The sequence below is a fragment of the Phacochoerus africanus genome, chromosome 7, assembly GCF_016906955.1.
Source record: "Phacochoerus africanus isolate WHEZ1 chromosome 7, ROS_Pafr_v1, whole genome shotgun sequence".
Classification (NCBI taxonomy): Eukaryota; Metazoa; Chordata; class Mammalia; order Artiodactyla; family Suidae; genus Phacochoerus; species Phacochoerus africanus.
This window is the reverse complement of record NC_062550.1, coordinates 84501611-84528079: the sequence shown is the minus strand read 5'-3', so window position 1 is coordinate 84528079 and position 26469 is coordinate 84501611. Positions and strand designations below refer to the sequence as shown.

The 26469-nt window shown below is 49.5% G+C and overlaps 2 protein-coding genes across 2 annotated transcripts in view; one reads left to right on the top strand and one right to left on the bottom strand.

Annotated features, from left to right (window-relative positions):
- The window catches only part of STAB2 (stabilin 2), a 163627-nt gene that overhangs the window by 128140 nt on the left and 9018 nt on the right, over positions 1 to 26469 (top strand). Inside the window, 18 exon segments of the mRNA XM_047788161.1 lie at positions 797 to 844; positions 1866 to 1949; positions 3232 to 3378; positions 4198 to 4338; positions 5333 to 5392; positions 6686 to 6862; positions 8107 to 8196; positions 10421 to 10567; positions 12010 to 12066; positions 13637 to 13763; positions 15409 to 15558; positions 17253 to 17357; positions 18670 to 18777; positions 20926 to 21119; positions 22438 to 22579; positions 23359 to 23492; positions 25493 to 25658; positions 25802 to 25908. Coding sequence (XP_047644117.1) covers positions 797 to 844; positions 1866 to 1949; positions 3232 to 3378; positions 4198 to 4338; positions 5333 to 5392; positions 6686 to 6862; positions 8107 to 8196; positions 10421 to 10567; positions 12010 to 12066; positions 13637 to 13763; positions 15409 to 15558; positions 17253 to 17357; positions 18670 to 18777; positions 20926 to 21119; positions 22438 to 22579; positions 23359 to 23492; positions 25493 to 25658; positions 25802 to 25908 — 2184 coding nt within the window.
- NT5DC3 (5'-nucleotidase domain containing 3) overlaps positions 25297 to 26469 on the bottom strand; it is an 83022-nt gene continuing 81849 nt past the window's right edge. Inside the window, exon 16 of the mRNA XM_047788157.1 lies at positions 25297 to 26298. The gene's annotated coding sequence lies outside the window, so the exon portion shown is untranslated. The remainder of the gene's footprint in view (positions 26299 to 26469) is intronic.

The following is a 26469-nucleotide window of genomic DNA, read 5'->3' as shown; positions in this document are numbered from 1 at the left end:
GGATCTGTTTTCTCAACTATAAAATAAAATAATAATGGTACCAACCCCAACATGTGGCTATAAGATTTCAGTGAGGGGTTCCCTGGTGGCACAGGGATCTGGCTGGGCCACAGATCCCGGGTTAAGGATCTGGCATTGTCACTGCAGAGGCTCAGGTAGCTGCAGTGGCGAGGGTTCAGTCCCTGGCCTGGGAATGCCCATATGGCTCAGGTACAGCCAAAAAAAAAAAAAAAGATTTCAGTAATATAATGTGTGTAGCAGGCACAGAGCACACGGTAACTCAAAGACACCACCGCGATGTGGGTGGTTGTGTTATGCGTAGGAAGGCGCGGGAGCATCTGTGTGCGCATAAAGGATGAGCTGTGAGTGATGCTTGTGCATTTCCACCTGTTATAAAGTGAAGATTCTGTTACTTGGTTTAAAGAGGAACTAGAGCATTCTGGCTGATCAGATATTCTTGTTGATAGAGAAACTAAATCTCCCTTAAACCTATAATGATTTTTAAAATATTTGACCTTCTAAAAATGTTCCGAAAGCTCAAGTGCTTCTGGAAATGGCTGAACCTTCCTGTGGTCAATCCGATGGTGACTCTGAAAAAAAAGGTTTTGGAACTCACAGTATGTCCACATGGTCATTCTGAACACATACTGTGAGCCTACAGATGGGGCTTGTTTTAATTAAAAGGCCCATTGTGGAAAGGACGGTAGCTACTCTGGATCTGAGGGGAATTGTCCTTGTGCTGTTCTCGCGTGTACTTCACACACAGCGAGTGAATCTTCCCTGTCTCTGCTTCCAGGAGCTTCCCAAGAACCCCCAGACCTCCCAGTATTACTTCCAGTTGCAGGTAAGAATAAGATGAGTTGGGTCTCAAGACAGAGGATAAATCTGTAACCTTCAGAGGAGGTGAAGGTAGAAAGAAACCAGAAGAACCTCAGTTTCTGGAATGGGCTCTGTGTTGGTCACTTGTGAACTTCTCAGGCCTCAAGTGGGCAGCATAAAAGAGTGGAATAAGGAGTTCCCATTGTGGTTCAGCAGGTCTTAACCTGACATAGTGTCCGTGAGGATATTGGGTTCAATATCTGGCCTCACTCAGTGGGTTAGGGATCCAGCATTGCCACGAGCTGTGGTATAGGTCACAGATGTAGCTCTGATTTGACCCCTAGCCTGGGAACTTCCATATGCTGCAAGTGCAGCTGAAAAAAGAAAAAGAGCGGAATAAGGGTTGCACTAGCTTGTTGTAAGACTGTAGCGTATGAAAAATCTGCCAACATACCCATGAGGACAAGAAGCATTGCTGGGGCAGTTGGCACTTTTCAATTCTCTAGGTGAAAATATTGCTAGGCCTTTTAGCACCTCATACATTGGAATATGTTCCAGAGATATTGAAGAACAAGGGATAAAAAAATCTAGAAGAATACAATCGTAAAATCTAGAAGAAAACATAAGTAACCATAGGATCTCAGCGTTGGCAAGAAGACAGTTGGAACAGCTGAGTAAATCATCTTATTACTTATATTTGTATCATTATCCCGATCATGTAAAACATTTATTTAGTATGTGGAAGAGACAATAAAAAAATTACCTAGAAATAACAGGAGTTACTTCTAGAGGGTGGGATTATGGGTAGTTATTTTCTCCTTTATACTGTATTTTCAAAGCTTTAATACAGGCAGCATATGTTATTTTTAGAGCCAGATAAAAATACCCATTACCTCAATGTGAAGGAATCTGAGTGACTCTGAATCTAAGACGAAATAAGACACAGGGTCCCCCATCCAGTTTGCACTCCCCTCTGCCGCCTCCGCAGTTTGTTTGAGTACTTATGTTAAGTACCTGGCATGAGGCCCCCACCTTCTTTCCAACAGGAGCATTCTATACGTGACCTGCTTGGTCCAGGCCCCTTCACCGTTCTCGCACCTTCATCTGCAGCCTTTGACGCGGAACCCCAGGTAAGCAAGAAGCTAGAAGCGATTCAGAGAGGTTGGGGACTGGAGCATGGTCTTCAGGCATCACCCTGGAGCCAACACTGAAGACACTTCTGGGCAGGAGATTTAGGATCGGCTGGAGCTGACCAGCAATGGAAGGGGCTGCCTCTCAGCATAGGGACCCCTATCAGGGGAAGCATTCAAGTGGATTGGAGATAACCCCTGGCCAGAGACTTTCTGCAGGACATTCCTGAATAGGGTAGGAGGTTGGAAAAGACCAACAATTTTTAAATAATTCAAACCTCTCATTGACCTCTCCCTCCCACACACACAAAAAGGAATGAAAAGGAATGCTGAATTAATACCATATCAATAAGTTTTCTTGCAGGACTTATCAGAGCCTTTAGTGTCTAACGTTCCCTTGGACTTGTCCGCTGCATTATCCATTAATATATAGTAATGCAGCAAACATTTATTTCGTGTGCCAGAGCTGTTTCTAGTCCCTGGCCTAGATTAACTCATGACAGTGTTCATGACAACACAGTAAACTGCACACTGTTGTCATCCGCATTTAACAGTGGAAGGTACTGAGAGAAGTAACATTCCCCAGCTCACATGATGAGCAAAATGTGGAGCCAGGACTCAAAAGTGACTCCAGAACCTGCCTCCCTAACCACTGCACGCACTGCTTCTCCATGCCTGTGTTTTGGACGCCAGTGAAGCAGGGACACAAAAATAAGTGTTGAAAAAAATTTGACATTTGATATCTTTTTAAAATTATCAGAAGAGTTATGAAACAATGATAACCTTGAGGGATTTTTTTATTACACCGACCTTATAGTTAATATTGTTGGCATTTCGATTTACAGCTAAGGAGTGTTTATAAGGAAAAGGGGTCGTTTCCATCCTCAAGCTTTATGTCTGGCCCAGGCACCTCTGCGAGAGAGGAAAAGTCCTGTGCAGTGTTATCCAGCATTTCTCACAAGAAAATGCTTTCTCAAGTAGCATGTCACAGGACTTGGGGCCCTTGACACATGTGCTGGGAAATGCTGGACCAGAGCAACTCCAAGTTCTCTTTTACTCAGAGAGTCTTCAGTGGAAGCAGAAAAGGAACTAGGACACTTCTCCCTCTTGCCTGCACAGTCCCTGACCTGTAACCCTGACTGCAAGGCCGCCTTGACTGCCTGCTCTCCAGGGTCGGGGCGAGGACAGAGGTGCAGGGGAGAGTCTGGAGGAGAAGACAGCCAAAGGGAAAGTTGGAGCGGAAGGCTCCTGGCTCCAGCTGGAACCCTCTGATCCATTTCAGATTAAGAACTGGGACAAGCAGGGCCTGATGCCCCAGGTTCTTCGGTATCATGTGATCGCCTGCCACCAGCTGCTTCTGGAAAACCTGAAATCGACCCCAAATGCTACTTCCCTCCAAGGGGAGTCACTTACCATCTCCGTCTCTCAGGTAAGAGAGGCCATTTCCTCTCTTGGAATGGCCCATTTCCTTGGCCCTCTCTCTCTCTCCTTCCATAGGGTAATAATAATGAAAACAGCTAATACATGCGGAGTGATTACTATATGCTGGATACTATCCTCAAGTACCTGATGTGTAGTAATGGATTTAATCCTCAAAATAATCCCATAGTATAGATACGGTTATTTTTCACAATTTGTAAATTAGGCAACTGAGCTCAGAGAGGTTAGGTACTTTGTCCAAGATCACACAGCAAGTAAATGTTAGAGCTGAAATTGAAACTCAGAGGCACGGCAGCTTCTGGTGGTCAAGAGAATTGCTTTTGGCAACAATGGGCAGAAGCTGGAGAGGGATGAAAGCTTTGGATCCAATCACTTGGACATGCTGTTCCCCTCCCTCCCCACGACAGAGAGACAAATGGTGGTGGTAGAATTTATTACAAAGGGGAAGGAATAGGTAGTGTAGCAGCGCCAAAAGAAGGGTTGGCGATGTAGGGAACGGATGGAAGAGAAGCCAATTTTGATCTGCTCATTATTTTACATCTGAGACGCACGGTGAAATGACTCCTTTGCTTGATTATTTGCTATTAACTTCTCCAGGTGAAAATTACATTCTAGTCTCACTTTTCTTTTTGTAATCACTATAGAAATATGCTCAAGTAACTTGGATCTTCAGCTTTTGCCCACAGCCCTGCTTAAACATTCACTTTCATGATGATTTAACATTTTCATAAAACATTTTGAAAGAAGTGGTTTTGTGTTTATTTCTCTTTATGCTCATTTCCTTTTTTTCTTTTTTGGTTGATTTCAGGGTACAGTGTTTATAAATAATAAAGCTAAGATCATCTCCAGCGATATCATCAGTACCAATGGTATCATCCACATTATAGACAAACTGCTGTCTCCCCGAAACTTGCTTATCACCCCTCAAGATGCCTCCGGAAGGATTCTGGTGAGTGAACCCATTGTCACACTCTCAGCTGGAGTAATACTTATAATTTATTATCTCCATTCTTATTTTGAAGCATTGTTTCAAAACATTTGAATTGTGTTGCTTTAATCTCCAGCTACTAGTAAAAGCCTACAATATAATATTCTTGAGAAGTCAATGGGTAAGAAGTAAAAGTCTGTTTTAAATGGTTAAATGGAATCTGTATGTTTTCTGCAGTGTTCACAAAGGCTGGTAGTCTTGCATATATTTGGATGATGGAGAAATTACATAAACAGATGATGAATAGATGGATATAGATGGATGAGAGTGAGAGAGACCACTAAAGCCAAACAGGGAGGAAAACAAATTCTCCACGGACAGAAAAGACAGTTTCAGCTTTTGTTGTTATTAGTATTGAGTTCATTGAAGACAACAGAATCCACTCTATCTCACTGAAATAAAAAGGAGTTTAAGATATTAAATACATCCACAAATTTCTTGGAAATCCAAAGAGCTTAATGCAGATGCTACACAGCTGGGAACAAAGCAGCCAAGGGATACCTGCAGAGGGAGGACCCCTGACTTCACCACAGGGCTGTTCTCAAGCAGCCCTGTCCAGGCTGCCTGTCTCCAGCCTCTTTCCTAGGACCCGAGGGTTTGAATATCTGTGCCTCCACCTGTGCTTATCAGAGGATCCAGTATCCCTGGTAGCAGCCACCACCACCTCATGTTTCTTTCCACCAAGAAGTCTTGCACAAGCACTTCTGCTTGGGGGACCCCATATCACGTGTGGGGCTCTAGCTGCAAGGCAATCTGGGAAAAGGTAGTGTTTAGCCGTCCAGTTTCCGTCGAGCAGAAAGGCGTGATATGGCAGAACCGGGCAGGTGCTGCTGAGCAGTCACAGTCCCTGCCATGCTATCTTCTCCTCATTTTACTCAGCTGAGCTTTTGTTAAAATGCTTTGTGACCTGTATGGGGAAAAAAAAAAATTATCATCCCCATTCTCATTTTTGCAGCAAAATCTTACGACAGTGGCAGTAAACCATGGATACTTCAAATTCAGCAACTTACTACAGGTAAAAGCCTAGGAGAAACGTTACCTTGGGATATAACCCACCTAAAGAGGTTTGCTTTTTTTGGGGGGTGGGGGGATATTGTTTTTGGTGTGGTTTTGTTGGAGGCCCTAGCCAACTGTTGTGGGACCTTTAAGAATGTCCTAATTTTCTAGAGAACCAGGCCATTTTCTGCCAGTCCGTTCCCAAAATGCTTTACGGTTTGTTGTCTGGCTGAATTAGAACTGAAGTATTTGAGGCTGGAGTGAGGGCAAGAAACCAGGACATGCCTGTTCCCAAACTAGGTGTTTCACATCTGAAATGATCCCCCCTGTTACTGAGATGTGGGGGCTAAACGCAGAGATGGGAAACCTGTCCGCTGAGATGGGCAGCAATTACGTTTAAAACCACATTTTTTTGACTTCAGAGGCAGCGCCATGGGTTGAATAGAGAAACGTTTTGTTCAAATGAAGATTTCAGAGGAGAATCAGAAAGGAGAAGGGTCTTCTGAGACCCTCTGGGACCCCTACCCCCAGCAGTCCCAGGGGAGTTCTAAGGACCCCGGGCACCCCATAGCACAGTCTGCAAGTCTCCGTGTAGACCAGCGATTTCCAAAATGGTCTGGTGCTCAGGCTCTCTGAAGAGATTTTGAGAAATGCACGTTTCAAGGTGCTTATAATGAGACTCTCCAGAGGTGTCACAGACCAGTGTCCCTGCCCACCCACTCCCCCTCTAAAACGTACAGTCTCCCCACACCTGGGCACCGGGTCTGGGTGAACACAGGCTCTGACGGCAAGTTAGCAAGCTTCTCTGAGGCTCGAAAGGAATACTAAAGCTGACTGCACAGGGTTGTCAGGAAAATTATAAGAGAAAATGTATATGGAGCACCCCTGCTACAGAAGGTTCTCAAAATGATTCTGCATTCATCTGGCAGTTTCTTTTTTGAGTGTAGGAGATCTAGACATTTTGTAGATACAGAGGAATATCTCAATATTGTACAGGTTTCACTTTGTTTAATGAAAGACGAGAAAAATGCCCGGTGGATCTTCAGAAATATTTGGGTGAGGGCAGTAGAGAGAGAGACTTGCTAAAGTTTGTGTCCCTGTTAACGAAAGCCCAGAATTTGACTTTCCGTTTTACTTTCTAAGAAAATGAGGGTCAGCATGGCTGGAGTGTGGCCACAGCCCCCTGGAGCCAGCCAGAAGCCCTGGGGCCGGCACAGAGGGGACCCCAGTCTGGCTGCCTGGGGTCCTGAGAGAGACCCTGTGCCCCCGGGCTGGGCTGGGCCATGCACGTGACCAGCTCCCTGCGTTCCAGGAGATGGGCTTGCTGAGTGTCATCACTGACCCGATCCACACCCCGGTCACCCTCTTCTGGCCCAGCGACCAAGCCCTCCAAAGCCTGCCCCCTGAACAACAGGGCTTCCTGTTCAACCAAGACAACAAGGACAAGCTGAAGGAGTATTTGAAGTTCCACGTGATCCGAGACGCCAAGGTATTTTGCGTCTGTGTGTGGTTAATGGACCCCTGCACTAGAGCATGTCTGTGTCCGCTTCTCCCACAGGCCTTGTTTTTTTCCCTGACTTTAAAAACACCCAAGAGAATCCTTCGCCTCTTGTGTCACACAGATCAGCCTTCTCCCTTCCCCACTTCACGCAGCAACGTGCCTGCGGACAGCCATCCCCCTTCTCTCCGGGATGGACCCTTTCACTCCCCATTCCACAGTTTCTAAGCAAAGGACCAGTTCCTCCAGCTGCAGCCAGTTGTTGCCTCCTGAATGGATGCACTGTGACCAGGGAAGCCGCATCTTGCAGGACCATGGCCGCTCTTGCTAAAATCCTGTCAATCCGAGTCCTCAGCAAGGACCTGGTTTCCCTCCAGGAGTGAGACCTCGGGTCCAAGAAGGCCACCTCCCTCCCTTTGGCTCGTTCCTGGGACCTGTATTAGTTTGCTAGGGCTGCTGTAACCAAATGCCACAAACCGGGTGGCCTGCAACAACAGAAGTGCATTCGCACAGTTCTGGAGGCCAGACATCTGACGACAAGGTGTCGACACGGTCGTTCCTGCTGGAGGCGCCGAGGGAGAGTCCGTTCCCTGCTGCCTTCCCAGCCTTCGGTGGTTGCCGGACACCCTCGGTGTCCTTGGCTTGTAGATGCGCCCCTCCAGCCTCTGCCTGTGTGGTCACGTGTCTGTCCGCCTTCACCCTATGGATTTCTGGGTCCGCACGAGGCACCCTCCTTTCCCCTCTTGTGAAGACACCAGTTCCGTCAGATTAAGGGCCCACTCTGCTCCAGTAGGACCTCATCTCAACTACTTAGCTCTGCAGTGATCTTATTTCCAAGTGAGGTCACATTTTGAGGGAATGGGGATCAAGAGGTTGGTGAAACTTTTGAGGGGACACAGTTGAACCTGTACCGGTGCCCTCGAGCCATTTTCCTAACGCCCTGATCTGCTGCCGGCTTCGTCCACCAACAGTATCCATCACGGACTCCTGAGCGCAGGTGGGGATGGAAGGGTGATAGGAACCAGCTGGAGGAGACCTTCCTTGCAGAAAAGGCTTCCAGCTTCCTAGAGAGCCCACGGTTCTCCTTCCTTGTGTTTAGACTGACTGTCCTTTGAAAGCTGGAATTATTAGAACTCTTAGAAAAACTTGTTCTGAATTTGGTGTGTGAGAAAAACTCTTTTGGGCTTTCCTTTAGCCTGGGGTTGGGGTTTTATGTGGCACCCTCATGCCTACAGGTTTTGGCAGTGGATCTCCCCAGATTTGCCACCTGGAAGACACTGCAGGGTTCTGAGCTGAGCGTGAAGTGCGGCACTGGCAGTGACATCGTGAGTATTGTCCCGCGGTGGGACGGGGAATACGGTACCGCATCCCCCAACCCCTGCCACGCCCAAGACAGGTTCCTTTCCACTCCCACGTACACACATTGACAGACGCTCTTGTATCTCACTGCCTTCAGGGCTGTTACCCCTGAGTAAGTGGATGTGAAAAACCTGATACATCCTGGCCAGCCCTAGCCCTTATCAGGTGCCAGGGAGCGCCTCTTAGGCTTGTGGAGAGCAGCTTTTGGGTGATTTTTTTTTTCTCTTTTTGCCTTTTCTAGGGCTGCTCCCGCAGCATATGGAGGTTCCCAGGCTAGGGGTTGAATCGGAGCTGTAGCCGCCGGCCTACACCACAGCCACAGCAACGTGGGATCCGAGCCACGTCTGCAACCTACACCACAGCTCACGGCAACGCCGGGTCCTTAACCCACTGAGCAAGGGCAGGGATCGAACCTGCAACCTCATGGTTCTTAGTCGGATTCGTTAACCACTGTGCCACAACGGGAACTCCTGGGTGATTTTTTTAAAGCATTTCTTTCCCAGTGTGAGACATTTCTCTGAGGCAGGAAAGCACATGGCCATTCCTTTTCCTTCCTTCCCTCCCAGCCACCCCACAACCATCTCTTGGCAGTTAGAGCCAGCTCTGGGCTGTATCTACCTAGATAAGCCAACAGAGAAAAAGCTTTGCAAGTTTCTCCTTCCTTGACTAGTTCCTGAACAAGATCACCTTCCTGTAATTCCATATGAGTATGGGTCCGATAGGATAATACTGGCTACATCCTATATCTGCTATTTAATGGGGAAATGACAGTGGCTTAAATACATAAGGATTTCGCCCTCTTGTAAAAAACAAACAGTCCGGAGCTAGGATGATGGCTCAGTGAGGGAGCTCCTATCTTTCTGCTCAGCAGCACATGTTCCAGCCTCACAGTCACCTTAAGGCCCAATGTGACTGTTGGAGCTCCAGCCATCATGTCCACTCTCCAGGCAGGAGAAGGGAGAAAGGGCAAAAGGGATGCAGCTCCAAGCCGAGTCGTTCACCTTAAAGGAGTCTTCTGAGAAGACCCAGACCACATTCTGTTTACATCTTTTGACCAACAAGAACCCCTTGGGTGATGGGATTGGCATTGCATTGAATTTGTTACTGAATATGAAGCATGTTAGCATCTTGGCATCCCAACTTCTGGAAAGGTGTCCCAGTGTGCTTCCACCCTTGAGATGGGCTATACTGTCTCCGTAGACCAAACCGGACACTTGACAAAGAAGAAGGAAAACATCCACTGCTCATCCCGAGTGCTAACACAGCTCCCAGAGCACTTGGCGCTCAGAGTCTATTTGGTGGCAACTTGATGACAACCCTGTGCAAGGGAATCATGAGTCCTATTTACCTGGTGAAAAAGATTAAACCTCCGGCAAGTTCAGGGACTTGCTCACACAGAGCATAAGCAGAAGTGGGGGGATTTAACCACGCCTTTCCAGTAATTTTGCTGAATCAACAGTGTCCATCCCATCCAACACTATTGAGATTTATCTTTTTCTTTTCCTGGAACTTTTTCTTTTCATGCTTCCTGGGATGGAGGGTGGGGGATAGATCTGTCAGTCTACTGGCTGGGTGGACCTTAAGGAAGCAAGCCCGAGGATTGTTGCAGGCATTAAACAAAATAACATAGCTAGAGCCCAGTTTAGACAGTGCCTTAGCATCTATGAAAAAGAAGTTGTTATTATCATTAAAATGTTAAAGCCCATCGCCATATATTTTGGAAAGCAAGTTGTTCCTGGAGTTTTGCGAGGCACTGGCACTAAATAAGAACACTGGGTAACTGCACACGAGTGACTCTGTCAGCCAGGTTTATCCTCACCCACAGCTGTTATCCTGAGGCCGATGGCCTGGCTGTGAATGTCTGCACCGCCACCTCCCACACGACCATGGCAAGTTCCTTAACCACTTACTGCCTTGGCTCTGTGATCTGAAAGTGGGAATACCAGCAATAGTAGCTACGTCCTCAGGTGGCTGTGAGGATTAAAAGACTTTGCACAGATAAAGCTTGAAGAACACTACGTGGCACATAATACAGATGGAGCGACTGAGATTTAGATATTGATGTTGATACAAATGTTTATAAAAATCACTTCCTTCTGACTCTAGCAGGCGCTAGCCATATTATATCGCCTGGGAGGAAGAACTGTCTAAGGACTGCTGACTCTCCCCCCCTCTCTCCCTCTCTCGCAGGGCGAGCTCTTCCTGAACGGCCAGACTTGCAGGATTGTGCAGCGGGAGCTCTTGTTTGACCTGGGTGTGGCCTATGGCATCGACTGTCTACTGATTGATCCCACCCTGGGAGGCCGCTGTGACACTTTCACCACTTTCAATGTCTCGGTCAGTCCTAAAAACACTGCTGTAGCAAGAGAACCTTGAGCCAATGACAGCCTTCATGGTCCAGCATGGACCCTGCCTTGAAGCTACAGAGGGCTGGTCCCCAGTGAGCGCAGAACCCAAGGCATCAGAAGACAACGTGACAGGGCCCTTCAGAGGCAAAAACAACAAGCGTCTACCTAGTCCTGTGCAAGCCTTGCGAGTTCTCATTTCTCCACCCCCCCACCTGATAAGGAGACAGTCTTGGGGAACCAACTGTGTGCCAGACATTCTGCCAGTCATTTTGAAGCCCACCCATCCGTTCAGTCATGGACGTATCCATTCAACAGACATCTTTTGTGCTTCTGCCCGATGAAACTATGTGAAATCGCTGTCGTTGACAGGGTCTGACCCAGAGATGCAGTTTCACATGGTTCCACCTAATATACGCCACGCTTAACGTCCATTCGTTTGCTCACTCACTGTCACTTGAACGTCCATCCTGGGCCCGGCACTGTTTGAGGCGTATGGACTTTACACACTCATCCACCCGTCCTGTACCACTTACGGAGCATGACACTTGAGCCGGCTCTTTGGCTCAATGCTCATCTTATCCCTACGACCATCCAGTAATAGAAGGGAAGTGGTTCTCCTCAACTCTGTTACATAGATTTGGAAATTGAGTCTCAAAGAGGCGAAGTGACTTACGTGGCAAAGTCTGCCACCTGTTCATTTCAGTACTTGGCAACTTACAGGCATTCAATAAATATTCCAAATTATTAGGATACCAGTCAGCCAAAGTCGGAGATGAAAAACTCGTTTTCTTTCTGCTGTAGAGGTTGTGGCCTTCTTAACTCCCAAAATATATATACACAATTTTTTTTTTCAGTTAATCATTTTTCCTCATCAGTCCCCTGAAAATCAAATAGCAGCAAGAATTATATCCCAATGTTATGGATCCGAAAATTAAGGATCAAAGAATGTGATGAGCTGAAAGTGCCACAGCTGATTTATACTGGAACTGATGCTTGCACCCACATCTCCCATTCCCTGTGCGCCATATGCCTGCGTGACCCTGCCCTGGTCCACCCCTGTCCAGCAGGGGACTTTTCACCTCAAAGAACTAAGCCGAGGAGTTGAGGTCCAAGACTGACCTCCAGAATCCTCCATGGCAAAGTTTCATTGTTTGCTCTTACATTCTTGGTGGTAGCCCAGATCTTAAGATTAAGTTCTTAGTCAAATAATCAAGGCATTAACCAGGGGCATTTCCTTGTGTTTCCCAATATTTTTTATTTTATTTTATTTTATTTTATTTATTTATTTTTTGCCATGACCATGACATGCAGAAGTTCCCAGGCCAAGGGTCAAACCCCAGCCATAGTAGTGACAATGCCAAATCCTTAACCACTAGGCAACCAGGAAACTCCTCTTCTTGATTTTTAAGTGTTTCTTTTCTTACATTCTAGGGGAATTGTGGGAGCTGTATCAGTACTCCCAGCTGCCCCAGGTGGACTAAACCAAAGGTAAGAATGAGAGCAGTGATAAGGTTTGGAGGGCGATAGTTTTGTTTCAGTCTTGGGGTGGATATGAGTGTGTGCATGTGTGTACATGTGTGGGTGTGTTATAACTGTAATTGGGTTTTTTTATGTCTTCCTTTCAACAGTCAGGCCAATTGGATGAGATACGAACATTCTTAGCCCAGGCCAACTGTCGACCCAGCTGTCTTCTGGGAACTGTCTAGAAAAGTCATGGGGTCATAGAGCTAGAAGGGTTTGCAAAGATAATTATAACTGTAAAAATAATACTAGTATTTTGTTTGCTGCTGCCCATGTCTCTGACTCTGTGCTGGGCCCTTTCTTTATACATTACCCTGTTTCCCATTACAATACTCCCAGGAAGCTGTATTACCTCCACTGGAAAAATGAGTCTCAGAGAGGGTAAGCAGTCAGCCCAAGGCCACAAAACTAATAAGGAGCAAAGCTAGGATGAGAGCCCAGAATGCAATGTAAGAGTAATGGTTCACAGTTGAGGTCAAATTCCAGTGGGTAACTTTGGCAATTCACTTAATCTAAAAGTAAGTTTTTATTTTATTTTTCATTTTTTTGTCTTTTTAGGGCTGCACCCATAGCATATGGAGGTTCCCAGGCTAGGGGTCCAATCGGAGCTGTAGCTACTGGCCTACACCACAGCCACAGCAATGCCAGATCCAAGCCACGTCTGCAACCTACACCACAGCTCATGGCAACGCCGGATCCTTAATCCGCTGAGCGAGGCCAGGAATCGAACCGGCAACCTCATGATTCCTAGTTGGATTCGTTTCCGCTGCGCCACGACAGGAACTCCCTAAAGTTACGTTTTTAGATGTGGATACAGAGCCTGGCACATAGTAAGTGCCCATTAAGTATTGACTTTAGTACTTATTCCAAAGCCAAGTCTTTCTGCTTGTAACCTCTCTCACAGAGACACCTCTGAATGTCTCCATACCCTTTCTACCGATCATCTTGGGGCCTTGCAACAGACCCCTCAGCTGATAGAAAGCTGCCTCTCCCCCGTTGCCCCCCACCCCCCACCCCAGGCAACTACACCTTTTTGCAAACAGCTCTAAGGGTCAAAAAGTCCTTTTTCTCAAGACTGGGGAGAAATCTTTCTACAGATTCCAGCTCTCCTGCATTAATTTGCCTCTCTGTGCCTCTAAGAAAAGAATCCCTGGAGTTCTCATTGTGGTTCAGTGGGTTAAGGAACCCAACTAGTACCCATGAGGATGCGGGTTTGATCCCTGGACTCAGTGGGTTAAGGATCCAGCATTGCCAGAAGGTGTGGTGTAGGTCATAGACGTGGCTCGGATCTGGCATTGCCATGGCTGTGGCAACTGTAGCTCTGATTAGAGCTTTAGCCCAGGAATTTCCATATGCCAAAGAGGCACACCCCCACCCCCAAAAAAATCCCCTATACCCAGGTCAGGGTCAAGGCCTTTGAATCCCATTATTTTCAATTTGGACAGTACCCATGATCCTCCACTGGGGGCAGACTAGAGCCCAGAAGCCCAGGTCCCCTCCAAGGAAAGCAGAGGAACAGTTCAGTTTCTTCCCTCAGGGCCAGAAGCAGAAGTGTCTATACAACTTGCCCTTCAAGAGGAACGTGGAAGGCTGCAAGCAGCAGTGCACACTGGTGATACAGCTCCCCAGGTGCTGCAGGGGCTACTTCTGGCCAGACTGTCAGGGTGAGAGCACCTTGTACTGCCTTGTGAGTCTAAAAGGATTGTACGATCACTGTGGAGCATTTGAAAGCACTTGAAAGTATAAAGGGGGGTGGCGGTGGGAGAGTACAGCACTCTTAATGCTTCTGCTAAGATCCAAAAGCAGTCATTCTGAAGAATTGTGTAACGTTCCTTCTCCTTTTCTTCTTGTCGTTTTTGTTTTTTTACAGAGTTGAGATGCTACTGTGCATAGATTGTAAATTGTGTATTATGCTTTTCTGCTTAACATTATAGCATAAAATGGAGTTCCTGTCGTGGCTCAGTGGTTAACGAATCCGACTAGGAACCATGAGGTTGTGGGTTCGATCCCTGGCCTTGCTCAGTGGGTTAAGGATCTGGTGTTGCCATGAGCTGTGGTGTGGGTCACAGACACAGCTCGGATCCTGCGTTGCTGTGGCTCTGGCATAGGCCGGTGACTACAGCTCCAATTTGACCCCTAGCCTGGGAACCTCCATATGCCGCAGGAGCGGCCAAAGAAATGGCAAAAAGACAAAAAACAAAAACAAAAACAAAAAAACATTATAACATAAGACATTTCCCATGGTGCTAGAATCACTGTATTTCACTTTTGACACCAGTCCGTGATACTGATAAGGATGCTAGTTTAAATGCTTCTAGTAGACTTCTACCTTGGCAGGGTGCTATACCATTATGACATACGTGGGCCATTATTTCCTGAAACCCTCTCTGTTATAGGATGTATCATGTTGCCCGCCCGCCCTTACTTCACCAGGAAAGGACCCCTGAAATCCCTGTGTCTAGATGCAACTTCTAGTCAATAATGCTGCAGCAGCCGCATAATAAATGCCGCAGCAGCCGCATAATAAATGCCATGGCACTTGCCATCTGCCATACACTCAAAAGTGAGCGCTGTCATCGAGCACGCCTTCCCACATCCACGTAGAGCCAGTACATGTCAACCTCGCAACAACTCCTGAGAAGTAGGTTTCATCATCAGCCGCATTTACAGATGAGAAAACGGAGGCACAGATGGGATGAGAAGCAAGCCTGAGGTCCCACGGTGTGCTCCAGAAGCCATGGTTTTAAGTTCTGTGCATACTCCATTCATCATGGTCCAGTTGAGAAAATTCTGGGCTGGGAGTCCACAGGTCCTCAGCCTCCATCCCACTTTGCATCACGAGAGCAGAGGCTGTTCGCAAAAGCCAGTGCCATCCCTTATAACGTGTTCAGGGCTTTATGTTTTCAAATGTCTCTCACACACCTCATTAGATCCTCAGAGTCACAGTGTGGAAAAGTCAAGGGCAGTGCATCCTCCTCCTCTAGAGCTAAGAGAATTAAAGCTCAAAGCAGGTTCATTAATCAGCCCAGATCGATGCAAACCCAGGTCTCCTGACCCCCAAACACAGTGCCCAGTTGCGTATGTCACCCTGCCAACCCTATCAGATAAGTTTAAGTTCATGTCCCGTAGGCTAGTGGCTTGCCTTAACACCCAGTAACACTACGGGGTGTGTTCCCAGGGCCGCAGGCCCTCTGGGCTAACAGAGGATGGAACCCACTGGCAAGGACAGGTTAGCAGCACAGTCGCAAAGGTGCTGAGCTGCTCTGGGTCTGGGACACCGTTGAGTCGCTGCTGTTTCATCTCTTCCAGCCTGCCCTGGAGGGCCGGATACCCCGTGTAATAACCGGGGTGTCTGCCTCGACCAGTACTCGCCCATGGGACAGTGTAAATGCAACGCCGGCTTCACCGGGACGGCGTGTGAGCTGTGCTGGCCAGGGCGATTTGGGCCTGATTGTCAGCGTACGTGGCACCCGTTCCCCTGTGTTTTCACCTGTCACTCAGCTCTGTGCGCCTGCCCTGATGGACGTCATCCACCTGACCTGGAAGCATCCTTCTCCCCCTCTTTCCTGCCTCCCATCTGCCTGCCTTCCCCTGCTTTTTTCCCTCCTCGGATGTATTCCTAGTTCCCATTCTGCGAAAGAGTCTCATCCGTAGAAGTGAAACTCACATCCCCTGCAGCCACCGAGGCAAGCTGTGGCCAACCAGCCCTCAGTCAGTCAGTCACCCACCCCGTCTGTGCTGAGTCCTTAGCTATAGCTAATGTGTATGGAGGGCCTACTATGTGCCAGGCAGGTATGTTGTAACCTCTAATCCTCACAGTAACCTCTTGAGGTACACTTAGCAGATGAAGCTGAGGCCTAAGGAGTCTAAGTGACTTGCTCAAAAGTCAGGAATGGTTCTAAGTTGTAGGGACATGGTGGTGTGAGGAGAGGGCAAATCCCAGCTCTCAAGGAGTGAATGTTCAGAGGGTGGAAACAGACAGAAAATGACAGAAACAAGCACAGATAGAAAGGTATAAAGAAAATGAAAGGCAACGGGGCCTGAGAGAAGCGGCACCATTCCAGAAGACATCTCACGCAGGATTTCACTAGAGACCTAACAGTGGCCAGGCGTCTGGTATCAGCAACAGCTCTGTCCTGCGGAATTTCAGAGGTGTGGGGAATGTTCGGTAGCTCTGCTGTCAGGAATGGTGGTTGCTGGCCCCATGTGGATATTGACACTCAAAATCTGTGACAAAGGAACTGCTTTTTAAAAATTTTTATTAGTTTACATTTACATAGCCACATGTGGTGAGGGGCTTTCTAATGGACAGTGCAGACTGAGGAATGGCTTTCCTGGAAGAGAGATGAGCAAGGGCAAAGGCCCTGAGGCAGGAGTTGGCTTGGCATGCAAGGAACAGCACAGAGGGCAAGGGGGTGCGCAGCGTGGGCCAGGAAGAGGAAGAGAGGAAGGAAGTGACATCTGAAGGTCACCAGGGGCCAGATAACATAGGGGCTTCTTGGCCAGAGATGGGTGTTCAGCCTCTAATCTAAGTGTGATGACAGCCAGTGGAGAACTGTGAATAGGGGATGTCTTGGGCAGATTAGGGACCATTCCAGATGCCCCGTGGACAGTGTCCGTGGGAGAAGAAGCAGGGCCAGCTGTGGGGAAGCGAATGCCACGGTGCAGGTGAGAGAGGATGGGGCCTCGGGCCAGGGTGTCGGTGCTGGAGGTGGCGAGAAGTGGAAGGATTGGTCTGTATCTTGAAGCTTTCACCTTTAAGTCGATTTCTCTGTTAGGAGGCACAGGTAAGGTTCCTTCCCCCTTCTCTTCTGTTACACACCCCATGACACCCTACTGCTCTGTGTGTAACACTCACCATATTTCTAATTACACACTCGATAGCCTGTTACTCCGAGACTGTAAGCTCCCTGGGAACAGGGGCCTACGTCTTAACGTTTTCCACCATAACCTCATTGCTTAGTAGTGTCTGCCTCATGACAGCCACTGTAGAAGTGATTTTTTGAATGTTTGAATGAGTGGTTGAGTGACTGGCACATCCGCGGTGCCTCCCACACCAACATCGCAGCCCCGGGGGGTGGGGGGCGGCTCAGTGGGCTGGTTGATTGGATTTTGACCTCTGATGACTGATGACGCTCCAACTTGCTTTACAGCCTGTGGCTGCTCAGACCATGGACAGTGTGATGACGGGATCACGGGCTCTGGGCAGTGCGTCTGTGAAACGGGGTGGACAGGCCGCTTCTGTGACACACAGACAGGTCTGTCATGGGAGTGGTCAGCCGCCTGCAGCCCCGCACTGCGCGGACCCCGCCAAGAGCAACTGAACGGGGGTTTGGGGGGGGTGTCCTAAGCAATGCCTGGAACAACCACCAAACCAGGGGTTCCCTTTTCCACAAGCAAAAGATGACTTGGCTACATGGCCCCAGGGGCAAGAGATGCGCTGACTTGGTTTAACTCAAACCCGTGAAACCAGCGGGCAGTCCCGTCTGTCGTGGAAAGACCCGCCTCAGGCAAAGGATACAGGATGGGACAGGAGTGGTCCCTGAGGATCGTGGTCCAGGCCCAGATGTGTGCAGACACAAGAAGGGGAGGGTTTCGCAGAAAATGCACAGTTCCATGGTGTCCAGGATCTGACCCCCGAAGCCGCTCCTTACGAGATGAATCGTCAAGCCGCCCTCTCTGAGCCTCGGCGCGCTCGTCCGTAAAAAGCCAGCCTGCCGCGCGGTTTGCGGGGCAGGGTTGTTGTGAGGGTCCGGGTCATGGTTTTGAAGTGTCCAGTGCACGTGGGTGCTCAGAGAAAGTAGCTGCCTTTGTCATCGCCCTCATGACCTTGATCCTTAGTGAACTGTCAGTTTTCTGAGGCCTCTGTTGTACCCTAAACCCTGAGCTCCAGTCCACGGTCTGAGGTATGAAAGCTGAATTAGCCCATGTGAATTCCTGTCCTTCATCCTCCCTGGTGGCAGAGGGCCTGACCAGGCTCTTCCTCTGGGCATCAGGAACCTGAAGCTCCAGAATGTTAACGGCCCCTTTAACTGCGGTTCGTCCTTCTCCTCCTGCCTTCCTCCCCCCACCTTCCCCCCACTCCGAACTCCCCTGACCACCCCATGCTTCATGCTGCCCCTTGACACTGGAGTCCCTAACAGTCACCAAAGCCCGTCTTCTCCCAGGCTTAATGGTGCCCTCACAGGGCCCGGGAATTTCTCCTCCGATTTAACCATCTCCTCTGGAATCCCATGCCCTTAGGGCCAAAGAGCTAATCTGCCAAATCCTTCCTTATTAGCAAACTTTGAGGTAATGCTGTTTTCATTAGTTGCCCCTAAATTAGGTCACATATTTGCATTTTATTCTGGACAACATTGCAGAGATAATGTCTTCTTAGGAAGGAGTAATTCTGGAATCTCAGCATCTCTAAGCTGAGAGGGACCTTAGCAGATCTCCCCGCCCTCCCACTGTAAGGGGGCACCTTTGAAACACAGTGGCCGTGCAGACTGAGCTCTGGGAAGATGCACTAGGTGGGTCCCAACTCTTCACACCGTGGTTCGGGATGAATGGTGGCCTCTTTGTTTGCAGCTGTGCCCCCAGTGTGCACGCCTCCCTGTTCTGCTCATGCTACCTGCACGGAGAACAGCACGTGCGAGTGTAACCTGAATTATGAAGGCGACGGAATAACGTGCACAGGTAGGTCCCCTTGGTGCGTGTGTGACGCAGCGAGGTGTGGGGGTGAGGGAGGCGGGGAGACCGTTTGCTCTCCGCGGGCCCTTGGGCGATGCCCACCCTCTCTGCAGCGCTCTTTCCTCGGGGGCTTTGCTCATGCCTGACCTGCCCACTTCCCAGGTCATAGTTTTGAAATGGCCTTGCACACTGTGAGACACTCTGTTTTATGGTGTTTTTGTAACTTTACAAACAATCCAGTCTTACTTCAAAAAATTCAGAAAGTATACTATAGTATTAAAAAAAAAAAAAGCGCAACAGTGAAACTTCCGTATACTCTCACCCTTTGGTGAGAACCGCTGCGAACCCTGCGGTGTCTCCGTCTCTAGTACCTACGATAGAGGTTCAGCCACACGGAGACCCGCATGAACAGTGGCAGGAACAAGGCAGAGGTTTAGTTTTTTACTTTGATCTCATATAGCAGCTCGGATGGCGGCATCCAGGGCCAGCCTAGGCTTTCCCTCTGAAAGGGCCAGACCCCTTCTGTCTTGTGGCCTGCCATCGCTCTCTGGCCTGACTTGAGACGGCCACCTCCAAAAGCACATCCCGGGCAGCACTTCCTGGGAGAGGAAGGAGGCAAACCTCCTTCCCTTTAAGGACACACCTGGAAGTTGCTAAAAATCCCGTCTGCTCCCATCCCATCGGCTAGACCATCATCTGTCACACCAAGGACAAGGGAGCCTGGGAAATGCCGTTCTCAGTTGGACAACTCTGAGCCCAGCTAAAGATCTGCTACTGTAGAAAAAGGAGTGAGAGGGATTAGTAGGGGTAAACTATTACACTTAGAATGGATGAGCAAGGAGGTCCTACTGCACAGCACAGGGACCTGTATCCAGCCTCTTGGGATAGAACACGATAGAAGAAAATATGAGAAAAAGAATGTATATGTGACTGGGTCACCATTGCTGTACAGCAGAAATTAGCACAACATTATAAATCGACTATACTCTAATAAAAATTTTTTAAGAAAAGGGAGACAGTAGGTATTGGAGGAAGCTACCAGTCTCAGGCACGTGTACTTTGTAACTTTGGTCATGAGTAAATACTCAGAGAGAGATGTGCACTTTCTTTATAGAAATGAGGGCTCGTTGAACCTGCTGTTGTGCAGTCCACCACAAGACGGTCCAGGAGTGAGTCAGCATCCGCAGCAGCAGTGTAGACCCAGGCTCTGTCCTTAGGCTCTGCCATCCTTGGGCTGAGGCCTTCTGCCCTCATGTTCATTCTCTCAGAGTCACAAAGGGGCTTCCGTGACATCTGCCAAAAAGGCAGGCAAGAGAAATCAGACGGCTTTCTAGGTACTCAGGAGGCTGGAGTCAACCTATTACTTAGTTGAAACTGGGGGGATTGTGAAAACCAAGGTCCCAAGAAGCAGCACGACCCAGCGGGGAAAGCATGGGCCCCGGAGACACAGCAGCCCAGGTTTAATCCCAGCTCTCCACGCTGTGGCTGGTTTGCCCGTGTCAGGTCGGTTGAGCTCTGAGTTTCAGTTCATGCATCTGCAGAAAGGGGGTAACAGGGTCTCACCCAGTGCTCCATGTGCACTAACCCTGCACACTCACATACACACCACTGTGTCCTAAGGTTAAAAACCCAAACTCGAAGGGGAAGGGGGGAAGGAATGGATAAACGAGGAGTATGGAATTAGCAGATACATACTACTATATATAAAATAGATAAGCAATAAGGATTTACTATATGACACAGGGAACAATATTCAGTATCTTGTAACAACCTATAATGGAAAATAACCTGAAAAAAATATAACTGAATCACTTTGCTGTATACCTAAAGCTAACACAATATTGTATATATCAACTAGACTTCAATTAAGTAAACCCAAACTCATGAGAAAACTACTATCAAAGTGGAGCCTGGAAGTATGTGATGAAAAAGGGGCAAAGGTCACCAGGCCGAGACTGGGAGGGTATGAGCCACGGGACACTAGTGTTGACGAAGGCTAGACAGAGGCCACCAGGCACTGGGAGAGGAGGCGCCAAAAGGTTGGGGCCCATTTTCTCTCCCGGCACCACTGGTGTTGGGGTTCCCACACCCCCGCTCTGAAGCCCCCGTTGCACAGACCGCAGCAAGCTGAGTCCTCTTCTGCTGCTCTTGCAGTTGTGGATTTCTGCAAACAGAACAACGGGGGCTGTGCGAAGGTCGCCACGTGCTCCCAGAAGGGCACGAAGGTCTCCTGCAGCTGTCAGAAGGGCTACCAGGGGGATGGCTACAGCTGCACGGAGATAGACCCTTGTGCCGACGGCCTCAATGGCGGGTGTCACGAGCATGCCACCTGCCGGATGACCGGCCCGGTGAGTCTCTCGTCCCCGGGGAAGTGGGGGGCAGCCCTTTTGCCTGGCTCAGGCTTGCTTCTTCCCTCTGCTTACCAACAGCTTCGTCCTAAACTTTCCTCCCACCTGAGTCAGCAGGCTTAATGCAAAGTGGTACCTTAAGCAGAAAAAGGACCTTCCTGGAAAAACTGGTGACATCCACACAAAGCCTGCGGTTTCATTAATAGTAATGCCACAACACTGATGTTTGAGTCTGACATTGGTTGTGTAAGATGTTAACGTTAAGAGAGACTGGGTGGAGAATATATGGGAACTCTCTTTGTAACTTCTCTGTAAATAATTCAAAGTAAGTTTATTGAAACAAAAAAGCTAGTAAGAAGCAGCAGGAGGGAGTTTCCATCACGGCTCAGTGGAAAATAATCTGACTAGTATCCATGAAGACACGGGTTCAGTCCCTGGCCTCACTCAGTGGGTTAAGGATCCAGCGTTGCCATGAGCTGTAGTGTGGGTTGCAGATGCGGTTTGGATCCCAAGTTGCTGCGGCTGTGGTATAGGCAGGTGGCTGCAGCTCCAATTCGACCCCTGGCCTAGGAACTTCCATATGTCATGGGTGTGGCCCTAAAAAGACCAAAAAAAAAAAAAAAAAAAAGGCGTCATGAGAAGTACAGCTTGGGTCCTCACTCAGATCTCAGAATGGAGTCAGTGCCCTGTTGCCCCACTTCTCTGGTAGGAAGAGGAAATGGGAGGTGACATCCATTATGGTTATAAATGTGAGCTTAGAGACAGGCAGCCTGAGCCTCATCTCCTGGCCTGACATGCTGTGGGGTCTGGGGCTGGCTGCTTAACCTCTCTGAGCCTCGGTTTCTTCATTCACAAAGCAGGCCTGATAACAGTGCAGACCTTGCAGCATCGTTGTAGGGATTAAATGAGCCATTGACTCAACAGGTGGTCAGCAAGCACCTACTCTGTGCTGTTGTAGGTGCAGGGGGACGTGTGATCAAAAGCTTACATACAGGTGGAGTGGGGGGAATGCTCAGCGCAGAAATGGGTGCACAAGGTACTGCTAGAGAGCGCTGGGAGTCGGAAAGAAGAAAACTCTGGCCAATCGAAGGGCCTGGGAGTCAGGGAGGTCTCTCTGAGGACACAGCAGTGAGCCGAGAGGTGAAAGAGGATGTTCCATCATGAGCCTGTGCAAAAGCACCATGGAGCAGGGCCTCGCTTCCCACCGGGCAGAGAGGCATGTCTCTTGTCCTTCTGAGCATCTCCTGGGCTGGACGATGGCCGGGGGAATATGCCGGCCCACAGGGAGGGGCTTTTTCATCTCTCTCTCTCCCCGCAGGGCAAGCGCAAGTGTGAGTGTAAAAGTCATTATGTGGGCGACGGGCTGGACTGTGAGCCAGAGCAGCTGCCCATCGACCGCTGCCTGCAGGACAACGGGCAGTGCCACGCCGACGCCAACTGTGCCGACCTCCACTTCCAAGGTCAGTGTGGCCCGAGCACCTGGTCTTCAGGCTTGGGGAAGGGGCTTCTGCAAAATCACAAGGAAAAGGTATTATGAACTGGGACAAACAGCCCGGGCCTTGCCCAGGACCCAGGGGAGGCAGTGGGACAAATGGCAGTCAACTCAGAGCTGGACTCGGAACCTACAAGCCAGGAGGAAGCTTGGAGGTCAGCTCTCAGAAACTTTCCTGACACTTGCCCTCCCCCGCCTCCCTGTCTCCGTTGCTTGGTTACCCTGGCCACCACTGATTGGAATTGAACCTGAAGAGCATCGTTGAAGGTATTAAAAAGCAGAGAGAAAGTGCCTGCCACATGCAGAAGCAATTTCTTAGCTGTTATTTTAATTATAGCATGTGCATTGGCATATATGCCCTTCATTGCCAGGGATGATTAGAATGGCCTGTGCTAAGCCCACAAGTAAAATAAAACTAAGAATCACAACACACAATAAACTCAATAGCCAAGTGTGAGTGCAAAGGCGTGGGCAGCAAGGCATCTTGAAACCGACGGAGGAAAGCCATAAAGGACCCAGAGTGGAGTTCCGAGCCAGGGCAAGGAGGGACTTCAGGGTCCAGAAAGCAATTCAAGGCACCCCGCATTGTGGCGGGTCAGGGTTTATTGGCTGTCTCCGACTGGGTTGGTTTCTTTTACAGGCCTGGTAATTTTAGCGAGTAATTTTTTGCACATCTCAGTAATAGCTATTAACACCTGCTCCGCACTGGCTCAGTCTGGACGATGATTCCTCTCCTCCGCCATCTAGATACCACCATTGGAGTGTTCCATCTCCGGTCCCCGCTGGGCCAGTACAAGCTGACCTTTGACAAAGCCAAAGAAGCCTGTGCCAAGGAAGCTGCAACCGTGGCAACCTACAACCAGCTCGCCTACGCCCAGAAGGTGGGTCCCCAGCTCGTGGGCGCTATGCAGGCAGGGTCTTCGGGGGAGGAGGTGCAGCGTCCTCTTAACACAGCAGGGACGGAGGCTCTCGCCTTTGGAGGGAAGCGCAAGGAGGTCCTGGAGCAACAACGATTTGTCAGGTGCACCAGGCGTCTGCAGTGTGTCAGGCAATGTGGGGCGCTTCACTGTGGTCCATTCTTACAACAGCCCTGGAGGTAGGTGTTCCTGTTGCCACAGTGCAGATGGGGTCCTGGGGGCTCTGCAAGGTCACGTGCCCCGTGTCACCTAGCCAAGAAGGGGCAGATCTGGTGTTCAGTGTATCCCTGACTCCCAAGGTCTGTTCCCCATTATGACCTTCAGCCACCAAGGCAGAGGCACTGCATGGGGCCCTGAAAGAGATGAGTCACCACAAGCCTAGGGGCTCCCTGAAACCACAGAGCACCCAAGTTCCTGTGGAATAGCTGGGGCTCTCTGTGTCAGGAGGGGCTGTGAAAGGAGTAAATGGGAATTGATCCAGCGCTCAGCCGCAGCCAGGTAGGAAATGGAGCCAGGCCTACTCTCTTGGCCTCTAAAACCAGAGGCCCCACCCATTGGGCAAGGTAGGCAACCTGGAGTGACCTGCTAGTGCTCACTCCCTGGGTGTAGAGATCACTGCCCGTATGATCTCACACCCCTTCCCCCAGCCTCCATCACTGCCAGGTCTTCAGACCTGATGCTTCTCTACCAGAGAGCAAAGCCTTTGATGCCAGGACCCAGCATATTGAAGGGTCAGAATTTCTTTTTCCTCCTGCTTGCTGGTTGTGTGGCTTTTATCAAGCCATCGAAACCTCTGTCCAACCTTGCGAGCTTGTATAAGGACTAAAGGCAATAGGGCACAGGGACTGGCACACAACAGGAACTCAGTTTTGTTTTTTTTTTGTTTTTTGTTTTTTTGTCTTTTTGCCATTTCTTGGGCCGCTCCCATGGCATATGGAGGTTCCCAGGCTAGGGGTCGAATCGGAGCTGTAGCCACCGGCCTACGCCAGAGCCACAGCAACGCAGGATCCGAGCCGCGTCTGCAACCTACACCACAGCTCACGGCAACGCTGGATCGTTAACCCACTGAACAAGGGCAGGGACCGAACCCGCAAGCTCATGGTTCCTAGTCGGATTCGTTAACCACTGCGCCATGACGGGAACTCCAGGAACTCAGTTTTTAAGATGAAGAGCTCTGAAGTAAACTGCCTAGGTTTGAATCTCAGCTCTGCTACTTGCAGGCTGTCACTTTAAGCAAGTTACTTAACCTGCTTTGCCTCAGTGTTCTCAACATATGATAAAGATTTTTTTAAGTCTCAAAGGGTTGATGTGATGAAGGTGTTGGCACATGAAAAGCCCTGGCAACAGAACCTGGCCCAGAATAAGCTCTCGTGCAGTGGTACAGTGCTGGTAATGGCAGTGCTGATATCGGGGTGGTGATGGGGGGGTGACGATGTGGGGGGGGTGATGGTGATTGTGACAGCGGCGATGATCAGTACAAGTTCTGTCAACCCGTAAGCAGAAGAATTTGCACCCAGGGGTTAACAGCTGGGTGCGGATACTTTGCTTTCTTTCGTTGATGGCCGCCTGCAGCATATGAAAGTTCCCAGGCCAAGGATCAGATCCTTTAACCCACTGCACTGGGCATGGGATGGAACCTGCGTCCTAGTGCTGCAGAGACGCTGATCCTATTTTGCCACAGCGGGAACTGCAGCAAATCCTTTCTCAAAAGCAGAAGGAGGAGAAATGAGTGTGAAGGACTCAGAAGGCACCACTTGCATCCACCTGGTGGCTTAATCGACAAAAATTTATTTCTTTTGAACACCTGTCATGTTCCAGGCACAGGGGTACAGTAGGCAAAATGAGCCATAACCCCTGACTCCATGGAGTTTACAGTCTGACAGGGCAATGAGACATTGGCCAAAGCACCCCCACAACAAAGAAGAAATTACAGCTGACCCAAGGCCACATCTGTGTCCCCACAGGCCAAGTACCACCTGTGTTCAGCAGGCTGGCTGGATGGCGGGAGAGTAGGCTACCCCACATCCTACGCCTCCCAGAACTGTGGCTCTGGTGTTGTTGGGATCGTGGACTACGGGCCAAGAAACAACAAGAGTGAAATGTGGGACGTCTTCTGCTACCGAATGAAAGGTAACGGCTCAGCTCCACCTCGGAGTCCAGGCCCCGCAGCCGCTAAGCAGTCCTCAGCCTGGCCAGCCCGTGTCCTGAGGGGAGATGGGGCACCCGGGCCCCTGCCTCATTGGGGTGGGACCCCGTGTGCTCCTGCCTTCCAGATGTGAACTGCACCTGCAAGGCAGGCTACGTGGGCGACGGCTTCTCGTGCAGCGGGAATCTGCTGCAGGTCCTGATGTCCCTCCCCTCGCTCACGGACTTCCTGGGGGTACGTACCACGTCTGCTTGCCTTCGCCTCAGGGAGGGGTTGCCTCAAAGCAGGTATCAGGTGAGCCCTTGAAAGAGGGCAGAGACTCACAGCTGTGGTTGAGAGCAGGGACCCTGAGCCACTTTCCTTGAATTTGAAGCATAGGCTTGCTGCTTACGTGGTGCATCACCGCCAGTGAGTTACTCTTCCCCCCCCACCCCCCGCAGCCTCAGTTTCCTCATCTGTAGAGTAGAGATGATGAAGCACCAACTTCGTAGGTTCATTGTCATAAATAAATGAGCTCGTATGTGTAAAGTGCTTAGACGCGTGGCCGGCAGGGGGAAAATCCTCCGTTAGTGTTGGCTGGTATTCTCATCTCCCTTTGCAACTACAGCAGCTTCAGAGTCTGACCTGCAGGAATAATATGCTGTTTGTGGGGCACAGTTAGCTAAGCCCACCCATGTCACCCAGTGAGCCAGATTATCAACATAGGGTCCATTCGCATTGCACTTAACGTCACTTGAATATCCTCCAGGTCATGTCCGTAAAGGAGAAAGCCCCATTGGAAGAGGAATTGTTGTT